We start from the raw sequence: 16,580 nt of genomic DNA, 5'->3' as shown, positions 1-16,580 counted from the left end.
ATTTCATTAAAAAAGATATAGAACACATACATTTCCTGCCATAGAAAGCTACTCCCACTGTGCTACTCCTGCCTGTGTGAATAATTGAAATTAGTGAAAAACCGTGCTCCCAGATTCCTGTAATTACAAATGTTTCCAATAATGAAAAAAAGTTAAATAATTTTGATACAAAGGTTAACCACCACAGACCTTCATATAAAAGTGGTACTTTAGACTTTGAATGTTATCTCTTACACAATGTACACAATTTGAACACAAAATGCATTTTTCTTTGGTTCAGTTTCATGCTTCTGAAGAAAATGCGCAAACTCATTACAAGTACCATTTAAAATCTTTATAACTTTGTTTGTTCTCTGCTTGTTTCAGCTTACGTTCTGATTGTCTGATTTTTGAATGAGCAGAGTGGCATGGTGAGAGGAGCAGGCCCTGAGATGGGCAGAGTGGTGCCCGTGTGGTAATTGATAAGAGCACAATTAATCAAGCTCCTGCTACACTTGCAATATAATAAAGATACAAAAGAAGAATTATCCCAGTCTATAGACTTTACAGTCTTGTGAGGTGGTTACGGAACCCCACTGAAGTATATAAATATTAAATCATATTGATCAGGTGAAGCCAGACTGAAGCTTCCAAGTAATATATAATCCTTGCTTCACAGAATATACTGTAAAGTGAATTGGCTGTATATTTTATGAGTGAAACGTAGCAGCCAATTGCAGATAGCAGTGCCCCACAAACAGTCGTGGATTGAGTAAGCCAATAAAGTTAGACCAGATGACATCAATGGAAAGCATCAAAAAAGAAACGTAGGGTGATAAATGTTTGGAATAATCTATCAAGTTAACTCATAGAGGCAAAAGCACTGCAGGAAGCAATTTAAGATTGGAACTAGGACAGTTAGCAGTGAAATGAGAAAAGATGTCTTCACCCAGAAAATTGTGCAAATGTGGAAAGAACTGCCTCTAAGGCCTCACGGGCAGAATCAATTGGGATTTTTAAAAGGAAGACATATTGATACATGAAAAGTAAAGATGTAAGAGGTATGGAGAAAAGGCAGGGAAATAAGATTGAAACATCTAATATCTAATAAATTGCCACAACGGCTTGATGGGTATTCTGAATGACCTCCTCTTGTTCGCACAACTGGAGCTTTAAGGTATGACATGAATGAGTTTCAGTGGACTGATGCTTTTATCACCCTCAACTTTCCTTGTTCTTATGAATAATGACCATTTAAGATCACCACAAAAGATTCTGCTGCATCTATTCAACCCTTCTATTGAATCATACTTGCAGTGATCACATGCCCACAAATGCATCCCGTGAATGATCATGTTTAGCTAAATTAAATTATTTTAAAGACCTGTCAGAAATGAAGATTTCACAAATGTAGTCTCTCATTTTGACTGGACATCTATTTTGCCAAATAACAGGCTATAGTGACAACCAAATTGGAACACCAGCATCATAGCTGGGAAATCTGAATAAATACTTGAAAGGAAATAATCTTAACATTATGGTAAGTTAGATTTGACCAAAGGCCATATTGATGGGTATTCTTGTGATGCAATGAAGAAAAAGACTCCAGTGTAAAATAAATATCAGAAAATATATATAACATATGATGAGGCATTTTAAAATAATTAATCCCTGAAACTAAATATTAAGGGTTTATTTTCACATAAAAATATCTTCAAACTGTTAGTTCCATTGCTTTAATTCTTTCAAAGTATTTTGAAAAAACAAATTTATAACCATAAAATCAAGAAGTCCCAATATATTTGCAATTAGAAATTCGTCTAAATTTCAGGCTTGACTTACAAATAGGAAAATCATGTTATTTTATGGGGGGAGGGGCCGGGGGGTGTGGGACGATCAATTCGCAGGGAGATTTTCCTTTCACCTCAGACTTCAGTAAAGTGATCTATGGTACATTGCTATGTGCAAATTGGCTGCTACATTCACCTTCAAAATATACAATTACTGCATTTTACAGGAAATCCTGTAAAGCATTTTGAGAAGTCCTCTTAAAGTGAAAGATGTAATATCAAATGCAAGGATTATTATCTTCATTCAGCCCCATTGGCTGGGCTGTATTTTTCAGCTTTTATCTACGAAAACATGAGGTAGAATCTTTCAGCTGAATAAGAGCAATAAATCATTCCAGTTTAATTAATGATCACTTAAATTAATCAACTCTTAATAAAAGTAGCAATAATCAGGGTGCAATGTAAAACAAGGTACAACAATTTTAACTACAAAGCAGTTTTCAATGTAAAGTACAGTGCGCTAAGTAAGCCTTGTTAAATCTGAAAGGAAAACTGTCAATGATAAGTAATTTACCAATCTTTTTCATCTGTGTTAGCCTGGCTCAGTGGTAGCAATCTTGCCTCTAAGTCAGAAAGGACTTGGAATCACATAGTAAACGCTGGCACTCCAAAGTAGTGCTGTGAGTGTGTTGTATTGTCGGAGGTGCCGTCCATCGGATGAGATATTAAACCAAGGTCCCGTCTGCCTGTCACATGGATTTTAAAGATACTGGCACTGTTCAAAAAGAGATGGGAGTTTCTCCTGGTCTCGTGGCCAAAAAATCCCCTAAATAAAATTTGGTCACTTACTCCATGACTATTTGAGGGACATTGCTGTGCACGATTAGCTGCCACATATTACCCACAAAATGTGCCACTTTGCACAAAATATGTTGTAACCGAGAATCGTTGAACTTTCCGAAGAAAATAGACCTTTTGGAAGTCTCTTTGAAATCTGTGAGTTTAGCTATACCTTATAGTTTCTGTGATCTACATCTGATGAAATGATGGCCCATCTTCTCCCTCCAGCTGCATGCCCCCCTAAGAATTGTGAGCGTAGAAGCAAAAAAATCACTGGAAGGGTGGCACTGCTTTGTCTTTCTATATAATAATAATGATAATAATAATCTTTGCACCTGATATGGACGTCTCAAAGTGCTTCATAGAATATACCATAAAGTGAATTGACTGTATATTTTGTGGGCAAAACGCAGCAACCACTTGCGCACAGCAGTATCCTGCAAACAGTCAGGGATTGGGTAACCAAACAGTTATTATTTTTTAACTTTATTTTTGAAGGGATTATTACCTTCAGAAAAGCGATCAACCAATCATCTAACAACCGAGTTCTTACTTACTGCTAGGTGAACAGAGGCGTGTGGAGTAAGGAAGCATGTCCAACATTTCACCCTGCACTGGAATCAAACCCGGGTCCTCTTGCCTGTGAGGCGAGTGCTTTAACCACTAAGCTAATCTACCCTTTGCCATCGAAAATATGCTTTATTTCCTGTTTGAGCCCTCTAAAACAACAACAACAACAACAAGATTCCATTTATAGAGCGCCTTTCACGTCAGGAGGATGTCCCAAGGCGCTGCACAGTTGGGTCATGACCCGAGCAGGGGGGAAATGGTCAGGGTGAGGGGAGGGAAGGGAGGGAGAGAGGAGGGGGAAATGGTCAGGGTGAGGGGAGGGAAGGGAGGGAGCGAGGAGGAGGAAGAGAGTCGAGAGGGGAGCTGAAGGCACGGTCAAAGAGAAAGGTTTTGAGACCGGCCTTGAAGGAGGAAAGGGAGGAAGCAAGGCGAAGGCACTGGGGGATGGAGTTCCAGAGCCTCGGGGCTGAGAGGCTGAAGGCCCGACCACCGATAGTAGGGCGGTTGGGGCGGGGGACGTGGAGCAGACCGGAGCCAGAGGAACGGAGGGTACGGGCAGGTAGGTAGGGGGATAGTAGGTTGGAGAGGTAGGAGGGAGCAAGGCCGTGAATGGCCTTATAGGTGAGGATGAGGATCTTGAAATCAATCCTCTGGTGGATGGGGAGCCAGTGGAGGCGAGCGAGGGTAGGAGTGATGTGGTCCCGAAGCCTGGTGCGGGACAGTACACGAGCTGCAGAGTTCTGAATGACGTAAAAGGATAAAAGGTCAACTCTCTATATGTCCCTTAAATCTAGATTTACTTTACGGTATATACTGTGAAGCGCTTTGAGAAGTCTAGAAGACATGAAAATCGCTAGAACAAATGCAAGGATTACTGCTATTATTATAGATTGTATTTAGCTTAGGCCTTTTAGTTATGTCAGATATTGTAGAATCACTTCAATACTCTTTACACAGCTCTCAAGTATAGTTTTTATTTCTATTCATTTGCTGGTGTTAGTGGCCTTTGGAAAACTCTGTAAACCTAAACCTTTAATTTTCAATGCACTGATTATGATAAGACATTGGAGACAGCAACTATGATTGTCCAGCATGTGAACGGCTCTATCCTGCTACAAATACACGTACAGCACTCTTAGTTTCAAAGCAGGTACTGGCATGAATTAGCAGCAATATTTGTAAATAGAAGTGAGCAAAATTACCTAAGGCTGGATCCAAAGGGGGGAATAATGTTTTTGATTGGATGCCACTAATATTTCCAAAGTATCGTATAATGATAGTACAACTCCTAATGGAACAATTTTTTAGTTAGCACTGTAGCCGATTGGTATTTTATATTATGTCCAATTATTCAGACTATTTGCTTATCTGCAATGGACTGGTTTCAATTAGTGAGGATAATTAGATCTCTACTGTAACTGAAACATTAAAAACTACAAAAAAGTCTAACCTGGGGGAAAAACATTTTCTTTTTATGTGAGGATAAGTTTGTGTGTTATACTATTAAACCCAGGTTGGCAAGGCTAAAGGACCGGAGTGTGTGTGTTGGTGGACTGCTGGAGTTTAACTATCTAAAACAGCGAGCACTGACTGGCAAACTTCCCGCTGTTTGTCCAACTATGGCCAACCTTCAAATCCTGCTGACGAGCCAGGCTGCTGACTAGTCTGTCATCATCAGTGCCTTGGAGTACTGTGGACCTGCCTGGCTCAGAAACCAACCTACTAAAACTGCCACACATAAGGATCGCCTTGATTCCAAGCACATCACCTTATGTTCCAAAAAGATCCCACTTACAACAAATGAGAATTACCGGTTTTACAATAATTTGTATGGAAGAGTTATCGGGTTTACAATGATTTATAAAACACTTTTATTTAAGGCTACATGTATCTGTTTGGAAAGCTTTTCTTGATCTGGAAATGCAGTGTTAGATTTGTATGTAAACCAATGCTAAATAACTAAATTAAAAAAAATTCAGAAGCTAAATAACAAAATATTTCACCCACAAAATATACAGTCAATTCATTTTACAGTATATTCTGTGAGGCGCTTTGAGATGTCTCATAGACACGATAAAGCGCTATATCAAATCCAAGGATTATTATATAATAAAGCAAACTATAGATTGGATTTTCTAACTTCTATGGACTCTTATTCTAGTTATTTAAATAACAGTTCAAAATTAAGAAACGACAAATTACTAAACATTGTTTGAGGCCAAAATTCATGAAGAATGGCACATGATCAAAGATCCTCTATTAGCTTTTCTTCCATTTTCTTGTGATCATAACCAGCCTTGACTTGACTGCTCAGTAGATTATAAATAAATTCACAGCAAAGTATGAAAACATATCACAAATTATTCTTTCAGTTTTAACTAATCAAAATTTAACATGACTGTCTGGTAAAATGCATTGATCAATGCAAGAACCCATCAGCCTCCTGTGGACGGGCCAATCAATGTGAAAAAGAACCTTGCCCAGGGCTTTATGCAAACAGATGCACATTTTGGTAACCAAGGGAGTGAACATGCGCAATAGATCAATGGGATTGGATAAGATCTTACAGCTGTATCAGTCACAGTCAGTAAATATGCAATGATGAATCCTTTGTGATTTGGTTCATTCTGCACAATAGGTGGTTCCAGTGGGCAAAAAGCATATATCACAAATAAAGCAACTGTCTGAAAAGAAAAGAAAATGGCTTTGTACAGTACAGAGCCAAGTAAAAATAAACCATGTTAGTATTGGTCTGGTTTCAAATTAACTCCCATGGCAACGTTGGCAGAGTCTGACTGTAGTAATCAGTCAAAAGGATAGTAAACTGACAGAATCACTGTTTGCTTTAACATATGCTGATTTCATAATATTTTTCAAATGTTACTGTTATTGTGTCTTGGTATTTTGTTCATAACCTTACAACACTCGATACTGTTGACTGATTTCTGCAGTATACCTTTTATCTTATCTGATTACATTTTAACTGCACTCTGAACTTCTCCAGAAGAGTCTGACACATTAAAAAAGTACTGTGGTGGAGCTTCTATTTGATACCTTTTTAACCTTAGCCAATGCCAAGTAGCACAATAAAACGGTTGCCAAGCTTAATGGACTGAACAATCGATTGTATCCAGGTCTTGCCTCGGTATTCTGCTGACTACTATTCAAAAGGGTTGAATTGGTTTGGAAAATGTTTTGCTTGCGGTCTCTGTATTGTCATCCTGATATCAAGGACATCAAGCTCACAATTGTTGGATACTCCTTTAAGAGTAAATTAACAATTAACAAAAGGACTAATAATAAGAAGGGTATGAAGCACAGTACACTATGAGTGAGACAGGATGTGTGGTTTATAATGGTGGATTTTTTAGAATAAAGCGGCTTACTAACACACCCTTGATTTGGATTCAGTGATATTACAACAGTTCAGGCTGACACTCCAGGGTAGTGTTGGGGAGTGCTGCGTTGTTGGATGTGCTGTCATTAGATCATCGCTTGTTCAGGTAGACTTTAAAGTACCCATAAGTACTGTTCGAAAAGAGTTTCTCCTGGTGTCTGTTCTGGCCAACTATTCCCGCATTCCATCAGTTTTCCAGAGTGCAATTCTGGTTACTATCTACAAGGGTGAATGGTGACCGTAGTGAGACCGAAAGCTACAGAAGAATTGGATTGATTTCAGTGGCTGTTAAAGTCATGCTTCGGGTAGTCACTGCACTTGTATTGCACGCATTGGAAGCTCGTGGTTTGATCAGCAAGAAACAGGCTGGCTTCCATTTTCATGAGTATTGTGACAGATAGGTTTTAGCTTTAGATGACTTCACAAAATGTCGTAAGTCTAAAGGAAAATGTATCTATGTTGCGTTCACGACTTCTACAAGGCTTTCGACTTAGTGCCTCCTGAACCTCTCATGATGAAACTGGAAGCCATGAAAATACAAGGCCAAATCTTGAATTTTATCCGGAATATGTATTGCAGCCTCAAGATCTGTGTAAGGGTCAACGGTGGACTCACCAAACCCATCCCTCTTGAAAGGGAGGAAAGGCAAGGCTGGCCTGTTCGAGGTATTCATCAATCACATCTTAGGTGACATTAAGGGGGACGGACTTGGTGTATCTGTTCCAGGCTTTTCTGACAAGCTTCTGTTTGCAGACAATATTGTATTGCTAGCAGACTTACCTGGGGACTTTTTGTGCAGCACCTGCTACCTTGAACACTCGGCCACCCTGGTGAGACATGATGATGAGCGCCCCCAAGTGCGGAATCATGATTCTGGTCGTGCTCTTCTCTCTTCAAGAACAGCAAGGTCCCAATGCAGGTCAAGCTTGTGGCATACAAGACATGTGTGTAAACAGTCCTCCTTTATGGATTTGAGCTCCTGGGGATGCAGCGGAGAGGCTTCCTCTGACCCATTTGAAAAGTCCAGGATCAAGCAGTGAGGTGAGTTTGTGCAAACATAGGGAGGGAGGGTTCCGGTCTACACTAACCTATAGCTAAGCACCCTGGAAGCAGAGGAAATCTGCGCTTAATACTCTCTGTAATTGGGTAAGCGAGATGTGTTCCTTCAGGGAGAGGAATTTCCATGTATAGGTGGGATGCATGGAACTCAGTTTGGTTTTGTATAATCTTAAGTATGATACTCTTAAGCAAAGGTTTCCTCATTTGCTTGACTAAACAAATTGGTCATTCACTTCTTGGTTGTTTGTGGGACATTGCTGTGTGCAAGTGGCTGCTGTGTTTGCCTATAAAATCACTCTCTACATTTAGTCCTGTGAAGCGCTTAGCATGTTTCAACAACGTGATAAGGCAGCACATCACAGGAATCATTACATTATTCCTATAAAAGCAACTCCATGGTTCATAATCACCCTTATGACTCTCCTGGTTAGCCCCTTTATGTCTCAACAACCTGAATTAACAATAATAAACCAAATTCCAAATGATCCTTGCACTTGATATTGCGCCTACACACTTAGCAACCAATTTGCATACAGCAAGGTCCTACAAATAGCCATTAAAGTGAATGACTGATTTGTTTGCAGCATTGTTGGAGAAAGAGAAAGTCTTTTCGAATAGTGTCATGGGATCTTTCATATCCATCTGAACTGGTGGATAGAACCTTGATTTCATGTCTTTAACAAAGGATGGCAACTCCAATATGCAGCGCTTCTTGAGTATGGCAGCAGTGTGCCACCTGGGCTATGAGCTCGAAGTCCAGTCAACGGACTTGAACCTTCAACCTTCTGACTCAAGCGTCCTCCCGACGTGAAAGGCGCTATACAAATGTAATTTTGTTGTTACCAACCAAACCAAACTGACACTTCAATCAATTTGTGCACCTCAAGTGGGTCTTGATCAGAGAACATCTTAACCATAACTTTCTAAATGATAGGAAGTAGAATGTATTGAATGCAGTTGTTGAATCTAAAAGCAGGTTGTGATTTAATTACATTATGAGGCTTCTGTGGCAGGCAAATTTCATCTAGGGAAATAGACAATGGACAAGTGTCTTAACAATAATCAGAAAATCTGACTTTGATAGATTGTGCGAGGCAGTGGATAACATATCTCTATTTCACCGTTGGAATCTGAGTTCAAGTACAACACAAACTGATGATAATTGCCTCCATTATCTGGTGTTGTAAAGTTCCTATGTGAAATTACAGTGTCCTTGTTACATGTGGATACAGGTCTGCAAAGTCAAGCTTTCCATGTTTCAGTTTAAAATGGGAATTCATTTGCCCACATAACTCATAGAAGCTATACTTATGATTGGTATAAGAAGTAGAAAATATCCAATTCTGGTATTGGCTTGTTCTCTTTGGAGATTAAGATGAAGGAACCTTATTCTGCATGTACCCTGTCCTATATCTTATCGAGACTGTCTTAAGTTGCTATTAGAAGCCATAGATAGAAAAGTATTCCTTTCATCGTTCTCATGTGAAGACAATAAACATTTACGTAAAGACATTTTTGTAGTGCTCGGATTTGTGTACCTCTTAAACCTTCTGTAATGTCCTCTTTTTCTGCTTCCTTGGAAACTATGCACAATCTTTACCCAGCAATAGGTTGCTTCATACGAAAATGTTCCAGACATCATTCATCAGTCTTAACACTGATTTAGTTTTTGAAAAATTGACCTCAACTTTTCATTCCACATCTTTGTATAAGTTGGAATGTGTTGACCATTTCTGAGTTGCTACAATCATCATTCATTTATTGAAATAAATCTTAAGATCGCAGTCAGAAAATTAATGTAATTGTGTTCCAAGAAAACCTTTCTTTTACTTACAGCAACACAGCCCAATTGATACCTATAATGGGAAATAGATTATGTAAAGTTGCTGTGCAGGAAATGGGAAGAGAAAAGTTACACTGAGCATGGACAAAATCAAGCGAAAGGAAAGATATCCTTTGAGATTTCTCCACAGGGTTGTTTTACCCAAGGAATTTGAAGGATAATGATTAATTTGCAAAATGGACCTGTAACTGACCACCACAGGCATAGGTCTTTTACACAGTATACTATTTCAATTTAGTCAACACAGATTAATTCCTATTGGTCTTGACATTCTAAAATGCAACAAAGGAATCACATCTATTAGGAGACAGTGCTCCACTGTGACCAACAGGAATTGTTGACTAATTAGAGAGGGAGAGATTTTTGTAAATCAATTAAAAACGCAAGGAGGTAAGGCACTAAACTTCCACTTTAGTCCTGCTAATTATAATTTCAGTTGTCGCTAATAAAATAGTTTAGGGACTTCTAAGCATCTATGAGGAGTTCAGCTGGGTCTAACATCTTAATTTTAGAAAGAGACCTTCAGGTTCTGTTTTCATATTTCAGATGGTGTGACGTCCCTCCAATCCATACCAGTTATAATATAAATATATACTACTTGTTATTACGTTTTGCAAGATTTCTGCTTTGGCAATTGGTTGCAGTTCCTCCATTAGCTCAAGTGGATATTATGAAAAAAGTGCAATATTTAAGTAGGAACATCTTTCCTGGATTGATAAAAAAAATTCTTTGCATTTGATGGGACGTCCTCCTGATGTTAAAGGCGCAATACAAATGTGATTTTGTTGTTGTTGTTGCAAGACTGCTACCAAATGAGCCAAATTGACACCCAACTGAGCTAAACTAGTGAGTAACTCTCTGACACACATTGTGTCTGTTGCCTCTTTTTTTTGCCATTGTTTTGCTATGCTTAGCCATTTATTTGACTAAGCATTAGGCACAAGAGGCAGCAAGAAATATCAACATTTTATTTAGTTCAAGATTTTTTTATTTGCTTTACTATATTACTATTACATTCTGGGAGTTTTTTTTATGGTGTGCAGTTTGCATATATGGTGTGCAGTTGGGATATATCAAAATATATTACACTTTTAGAAAACGTAACACTCATTTTCCTTAATGTCATCTCAAATGTTTAGGTACCTAGAATTCATTTGAATTACTGCAGTCTGATTAAATCACGGAATAAAACTCACTGATTTATAATCTAACTTATTTATTACAGGAATTATTACATTTGTTATCATGCATGGATTCAAGATCTAAATAATTTCCCTGGCTGGTATCAAAAATATGACATCTGTTGCATCATCATTTTATTTCAAAATAACTACGTGAATCGGGCCATAATTCTATCTTCTCTTTATTCTTAGGGAGAAAGGCATCACAGATTCAGGAATGATTTCTTCAACACATCCCAGACTTTCGTTTTCAACTGAAGTAGCAAAGCAAAGCCAAATGCTAAGGAGTTGTGATGTTGACAAGTCTGTATGATAGCTTAATCAACTTCAAGCAACTATTCAACAACAGACCTGGGCTGGTTGGAATGCATACTATAACTATTCCATAATTTTCTATGTATATGGGTAACAAAAACAGAAACTCTTTTTAACTCTTACATCTGAATTTGTGCTTTCTGACATCAAAACTTCTCGAAGCACTTCACAGAGGTTTCTGTAAAGTTTGGTAACTGTGTATTTGTAGGCAAACGCTACAGTAATGTCCCACAAACACACATGAAGTCAATGATCATTTTTTAAAAATGTAATGGACTGTTGGCCAAGAGATCAGGAGAAATACCCTTCTCTTTTCAAACACATTGGGAGCAATATGAAGAACTACAGTATAGTGTTTCTATTTTTCTTTATTACAAAATCTATCTTTATTGCAGTGTAACTTTGCATAATTAATATGGAGACTTGATGTTTTTAAAACTACAGTACATAGATTTCCTGCTGTAATATCAATAAAATATCAAAATTTTAATAATCTTCTTGAACACAGATTTGATGTTCAACACACTATACCCCTGAACAGTGTGCTACCATGACTAACAGGGCGAAACCTTGGGCAAGTTTCCTTACTCCACACGCCTTATAATAATCCCTCCAAAAAACCAAAAACAATAATTAAATTGGTCATTTTCAATCTACGACTGTTTGTGGGACATTGCTGTGCGCAATTGGCTGCCGCGTTCGCCCACAAATATACAGTCAATTCACTTTACAGTGTGTTCTGTGAAGCGCTTTGGGACGTCCTCCCGACGTGAAAAGCGCTATATCAAATGCAAGGATTATTATTATTATTATTATTATAATTATGCTGTGCAAGGATTTTGCCATTTTGCAAGACATAAAGCACACAAGCAGCTCACAAATTATTGTGTTTAGCAAAAGGATGTTTCTCGACTCTCTACCCCCTCCTCGCTCCCTCCCTTCCCTCCCCTCACCCTGACCATTTCCCCCTGCTCGGGTCCTGACCCAACTGTCCAGCGCCTTGGGACGTCCTCCCGATGTGAAAAGCGCTCTATAAATGGAATTTTGTTGTTGTTGTTGTTTCTCATAAAAAATGTATAGCAGTGCTGGTTTATGCTTTTTCCTCAAAAGTAGCCTTGGAAAGAAAATCCACCATTAATTATTCAGACTGATGGCACAATAGCCTTAACCCTGCTTTCCCTAATATAACTATGAGAATGGTGTGTTCCATTCTATAAAATCTCGCAACTGCATTTTTACAAAATAGGGAAGGGACCTACAGATAAAATAGATACAAAGACAACCTCCCATTAAGATAATTTGTATAACATATAGTAGATGGTACCTTTTTGATGGGAGTTACAAAACAAATCCCAAACTGTAAAGAATGTTCATTCTAAACAAAATCTAAATTTAAACCTTAAAAATATTAATAGAAATTAATATTTGTATGCTCAGCATACAAAAAAGCAAATATGTTTGCTTCAGAAAACATAGAAGCCTATAGATAAACTGTGATACATACACAACAAAAAAAGTATATTAAACAATTCCAAAGCTCTTTGGAGTCACACGATGTATACTGAAGGGAAACAGATACTCTGTTCCAAAATGATTAATTGTCACACCCGTTATTGCAAAGTCATAATGATACATCAATGTCAGTTTTTTTTTTAAAAGTTCTGGTTTCTTTGTGACAGATATTAGATGTGCCCATGGATGTATTATGTCATGCCGTTCATGCATTCAGCTCCTGCAGTGTAAGCAGTCTTCAGAACTTGCTCCTCCTACTATCTTCTTTTCCTGACAAAGCACCCTTGTAATTTCTTACTTACTGGTTACTTCCTGCACCAAGACCAAAATGCCTTGTGGAAGACTTTAGCCCAGCCTGGGATAAATTCACAGGCTCAGGGGGCACCTTCACCCTAAAGCCCCAAGGTCAGATGTCAAGTCTTACCCTGAGACATCTGGATGCATTATAGTAACACAGAACAAAGGAGGAAAAAATATCCACCAGTGTGATGAGAGACATAGACAGAAGGAATGTCACAGTGGTCATCCACGACCCTTCATTTATGTCTTTAGGTGGGAAGACTTGTAATTGTTTGGTCTGAGGGCAAACATCATTTACCATATCCATAGAATGCACCACTACTTCACCGTCTAAAGGTCAATCAGCTCATAGTCTATTTCAAAACTGCAGTTGGTGACACAATTACACTCCATGAAAAATTCACAAAATGCATCACTAAATCTGAATCATACATATCAACTTTTCTGCTGAAACACCTTACTTTTCTGTTCAAAAATTAATAATATTTCTTATTACAAACACAAGACATTGCACATTCCTCTTCTAATTTTTTTGGGAAGCAAGAACAATTATAAATCCAAGTGTTTGGATTAAATCCAAATAAATCCATATTAGTTATGCACCACTTTACCAGCTTTTGGTGCGCAAAGAATAAATAAAACAAGCTAACACGTTTTCTCCTTGATATTCTTTTCTTAGTAAGCTGCACATCCACTACACAATGTTGTGATGGACCAGTATGTAATTCTCTATTGTTTATATTAATTTCTATCAAACCCAAAAACAGCATTACTGTACAGTAAGCTTTAATTTATTTTACTTCATATAAATTCACATTTATTAACTCAACATTAGCTACATTTAAAACAGTTTTCATAGCACATTTAATTTAACCAAAGGGTTAAACTCGGTCTGAACTAAATCAGTTTAGTTTAAAAATGTGTCTGACTAGATTTTAATAACAAAAAGCATGAAAGCAAAAATAAATCACTTTCAAATCTATGTCCGTTAAGGGAATAATGCAAGAGCATTTTAAGAATGTAAAGGATAAAGATCTTCTCCATTTTTTATGGAGATAGAAAGAACTGCTGTCTTTTTAAAACTTGATGTCACCATTTACAGTAATGCTTCATCGTCTATGATAGAAATCCCAGCTGCTATCCCAAAATATAAATTAAGTTTGCATTACTGTCAGTAATTAATCAAAAAGAAAGATATTCATTCTAATCAAAAAACAACAAAGCTTTTTCAGATGATGTACCCAAATTTGAATTTCAGATTCATAAAATATCGTTACAATATGATATTTGATGACTTTATATTCATCCCAGTCAGATTCAAAGCAAGAAAAACAGACTTACACCATTTTCACTTAATTGCTATCGACCAATTTTACCATTAAGCTTCATACTACTAACAAAGTAAAATATATTAATTAGTCAGTGCAGTCACCTGATATTTTGCCCTGATTAAAAAAAAGATTTTCCTTCCTTGGATGAGTGGTAAAGTTCTGGAATTCTCTGAATAGAGAGGTATATGTTTGATGTGCACCCACGTGGTAAAGAAAATAGAACAATTTGAGTTGTAACAGACAATGAAAACAAAGAAATACTTACCAACTCCACAAATACCAGTCCACCATAACTGTGGGCAACAAATACTACATTCTTGACAGAAGATTTGGAAATAAAGTGATCCCAGACATACAGTGTGTGCTCTTCTGGAGTGCTATTATTCTGTAAGTTAAGAAAAAACAAAGATAAATTAATATAAATACAACTTAGAGAGTTCCAATACTTTCTGGTGAGTAGATGGATGGACAGTACAGCATATTTGAGGAAGTGTTTAATTTAAAGCATGAAAAGCATATCTAAACCACTTCAACAGTCAATAAATCAGCAGTTTTATAATAGTACTTTGCTTCATTAGGCAGAAAAGATGATTAAACTTGGTCAGAGAGGAAACCACCCCAGGTACCAATTATGTATAGATATCAGCTTGGTTCAATTGGTAACTCTCATCTCTGGACTATCCTCCTTGGGGAGGAGGTGAGCAGGGCCAACTTGGAGCTGAGCTGGAATTTGTGAAAAAAAACTCATGAAGCGTTTCCTTGGGTACAAGAATGGGAGTTGGGCAATGTTACAGAATATTTTTCCTCTAAAATAAGTATAACGCAATGTAAAGCAAAGTTGTCCATTTGGTGGAATTTTCTGGCACAGTAGTGATACAGACCTCCTTCTACAGTGTGTGACGGATGCCGAGAATGAGAAACACAATAATTCCCATAAGTGGAATCTTTAATTTCTAAAATTCGTGAACCTAACAATTCTTGCTGTGTATCATGTTGAAAGATCGCAAAGTTGAAAAATCTAGAAATGGTCAGATAGACACTGCTCTTACATGAATCGTCACTCTCAAAAATTGGGAATATTGTGCATTGGAAAAACACTTCTCTGAACATTTAGAAATTGGAATCTATCTGACTCATCACAACTCTTCATTGCTATCCAACTTGATACTGACTAACTCAGCAGATAAACCTTCCCCGGTCTCTATGACTTGAGTTTCAATCCAAAGCCAAAAATATTAGCTAGTCTTTGCATATAAAACTATTTTGTCTTAAAGTTTAAGATTGTCCAACATTGTGGAACGTCCTTCCAAATTAAGAGTGTCTCCCAAATTCTGAGCAGTTTTACATTTTAAGGCAGAATGGCATCAAAGGTTAAGAGTAGGTGAGATTTCTGGCCCAATAGTATATTTAACTAGCCATCTCCTGTGGGCGATTAAGCAGTTCTAAAATAAACTATTTTTAAAGTTTAAAATATTTTTGCCTTCAATTTATTTTAATAGGTCCCAGAATTCAGAAGCATTTAATTCTTATTTGAACCTCATTCTACTCAATGAATAGAAACATAAACAAGAACTCTATATAGTGCATGCAACGAGTGCAGCTCTCATAAGGGTTAAGAAAAGTAGATTAACTCCTCACATTAAATTAAGCTATCCTTCAGAGAAAAAAAGTCAGCATAACGACAGGGGAAATCCCTCGGTACGCCTTCCGCTTTAAGACTTTTTCATGTGGAACTACACGTCCTCCCCTTTTCTTACATATGGCTCAAATGTGACATCCAATCCAGTCCAGAGTAGGCAAGGTAATAGTGGAATGTGTAAAGAGGCTTTTTACTGTTTTTAAAATTTAGAAATGAAGAATTAAAATCTTGTTATCCAATAATTTTAACAGTTAAATAATGATTAAGTGCAAGAATAATGCCATGACTTTGTTTGATTTTAAATCACACCTAAGTCTACTTGTATGACAAGTCTATTTGTACAAAGTTATATTTATGAGAAACTTAGTTGTGTGCATGTTTTTTTCCTTGTTCCAAATTACATAGCTGGAATGTTCCCTGTTTGCATTCCTATGCTAATTGGATACACATTCTTCCTGTTCTTCATATATTTAAGCAAGACTATTATCTATGTCAAGTCCACCTGACGGATCTAGTGTTGGATAAGTCTGTTTCTTAATATGGGGAGAGGGGAAGAGGGCAGATACAGGGTTTGGTGTCTATCTTCACCTTCAAAGCCCCCTCCCTACCTCCTAATCCCCTACTAAGCTGCACTCAAAGGGCTCCGGCCTGCTTCACGTCCTCCGCCTTGCCCGAGCCACCATTGGCGAGCGGCTCTTCAGCCTCTGTGCCTCCACCCACTGGAACTCCATCCCACAGTCCCTCCACCTCGCTTCCTCCCTTGCCTCCTTCAAGACCTGTCTCAAGACCCTCCTCTTTGGTCACCCTCCTACCCCTACACTCCG

At 37.8% G+C, this 16,580-nt stretch overlaps 1 protein-coding gene across 1 annotated transcript in view; it reads right to left on the bottom strand.

The window, feature by feature from the left end:
* The window catches only part of fam172a (family with sequence similarity 172 member A), a 269,588-nt gene that overhangs the window by 138,310 nt on the left and 114,698 nt on the right, over window positions 1-16,580 (bottom strand). The window contains 1 exon segment of the mRNA XM_007893065.2: window positions 14,383-14,502. Within this exon segment, the coding sequence (XP_007891256.2) occupies window positions 14,383-14,502 (120 nt within the window).

This window comes from Callorhinchus milii, unplaced genomic scaffold (assembly GCF_018977255.1).
Source record: "Callorhinchus milii isolate IMCB2004 unplaced genomic scaffold, IMCB_Cmil_1.0 Scaffold1, whole genome shotgun sequence".
Lineage (NCBI taxonomy): Eukaryota > Metazoa > Chordata > Chondrichthyes > Chimaeriformes > Callorhinchidae > Callorhinchus > Callorhinchus milii.
Note: the sequence above shows the minus strand (reverse complement) of the source record. Positions and strands in the feature narration are given on the sequence as shown.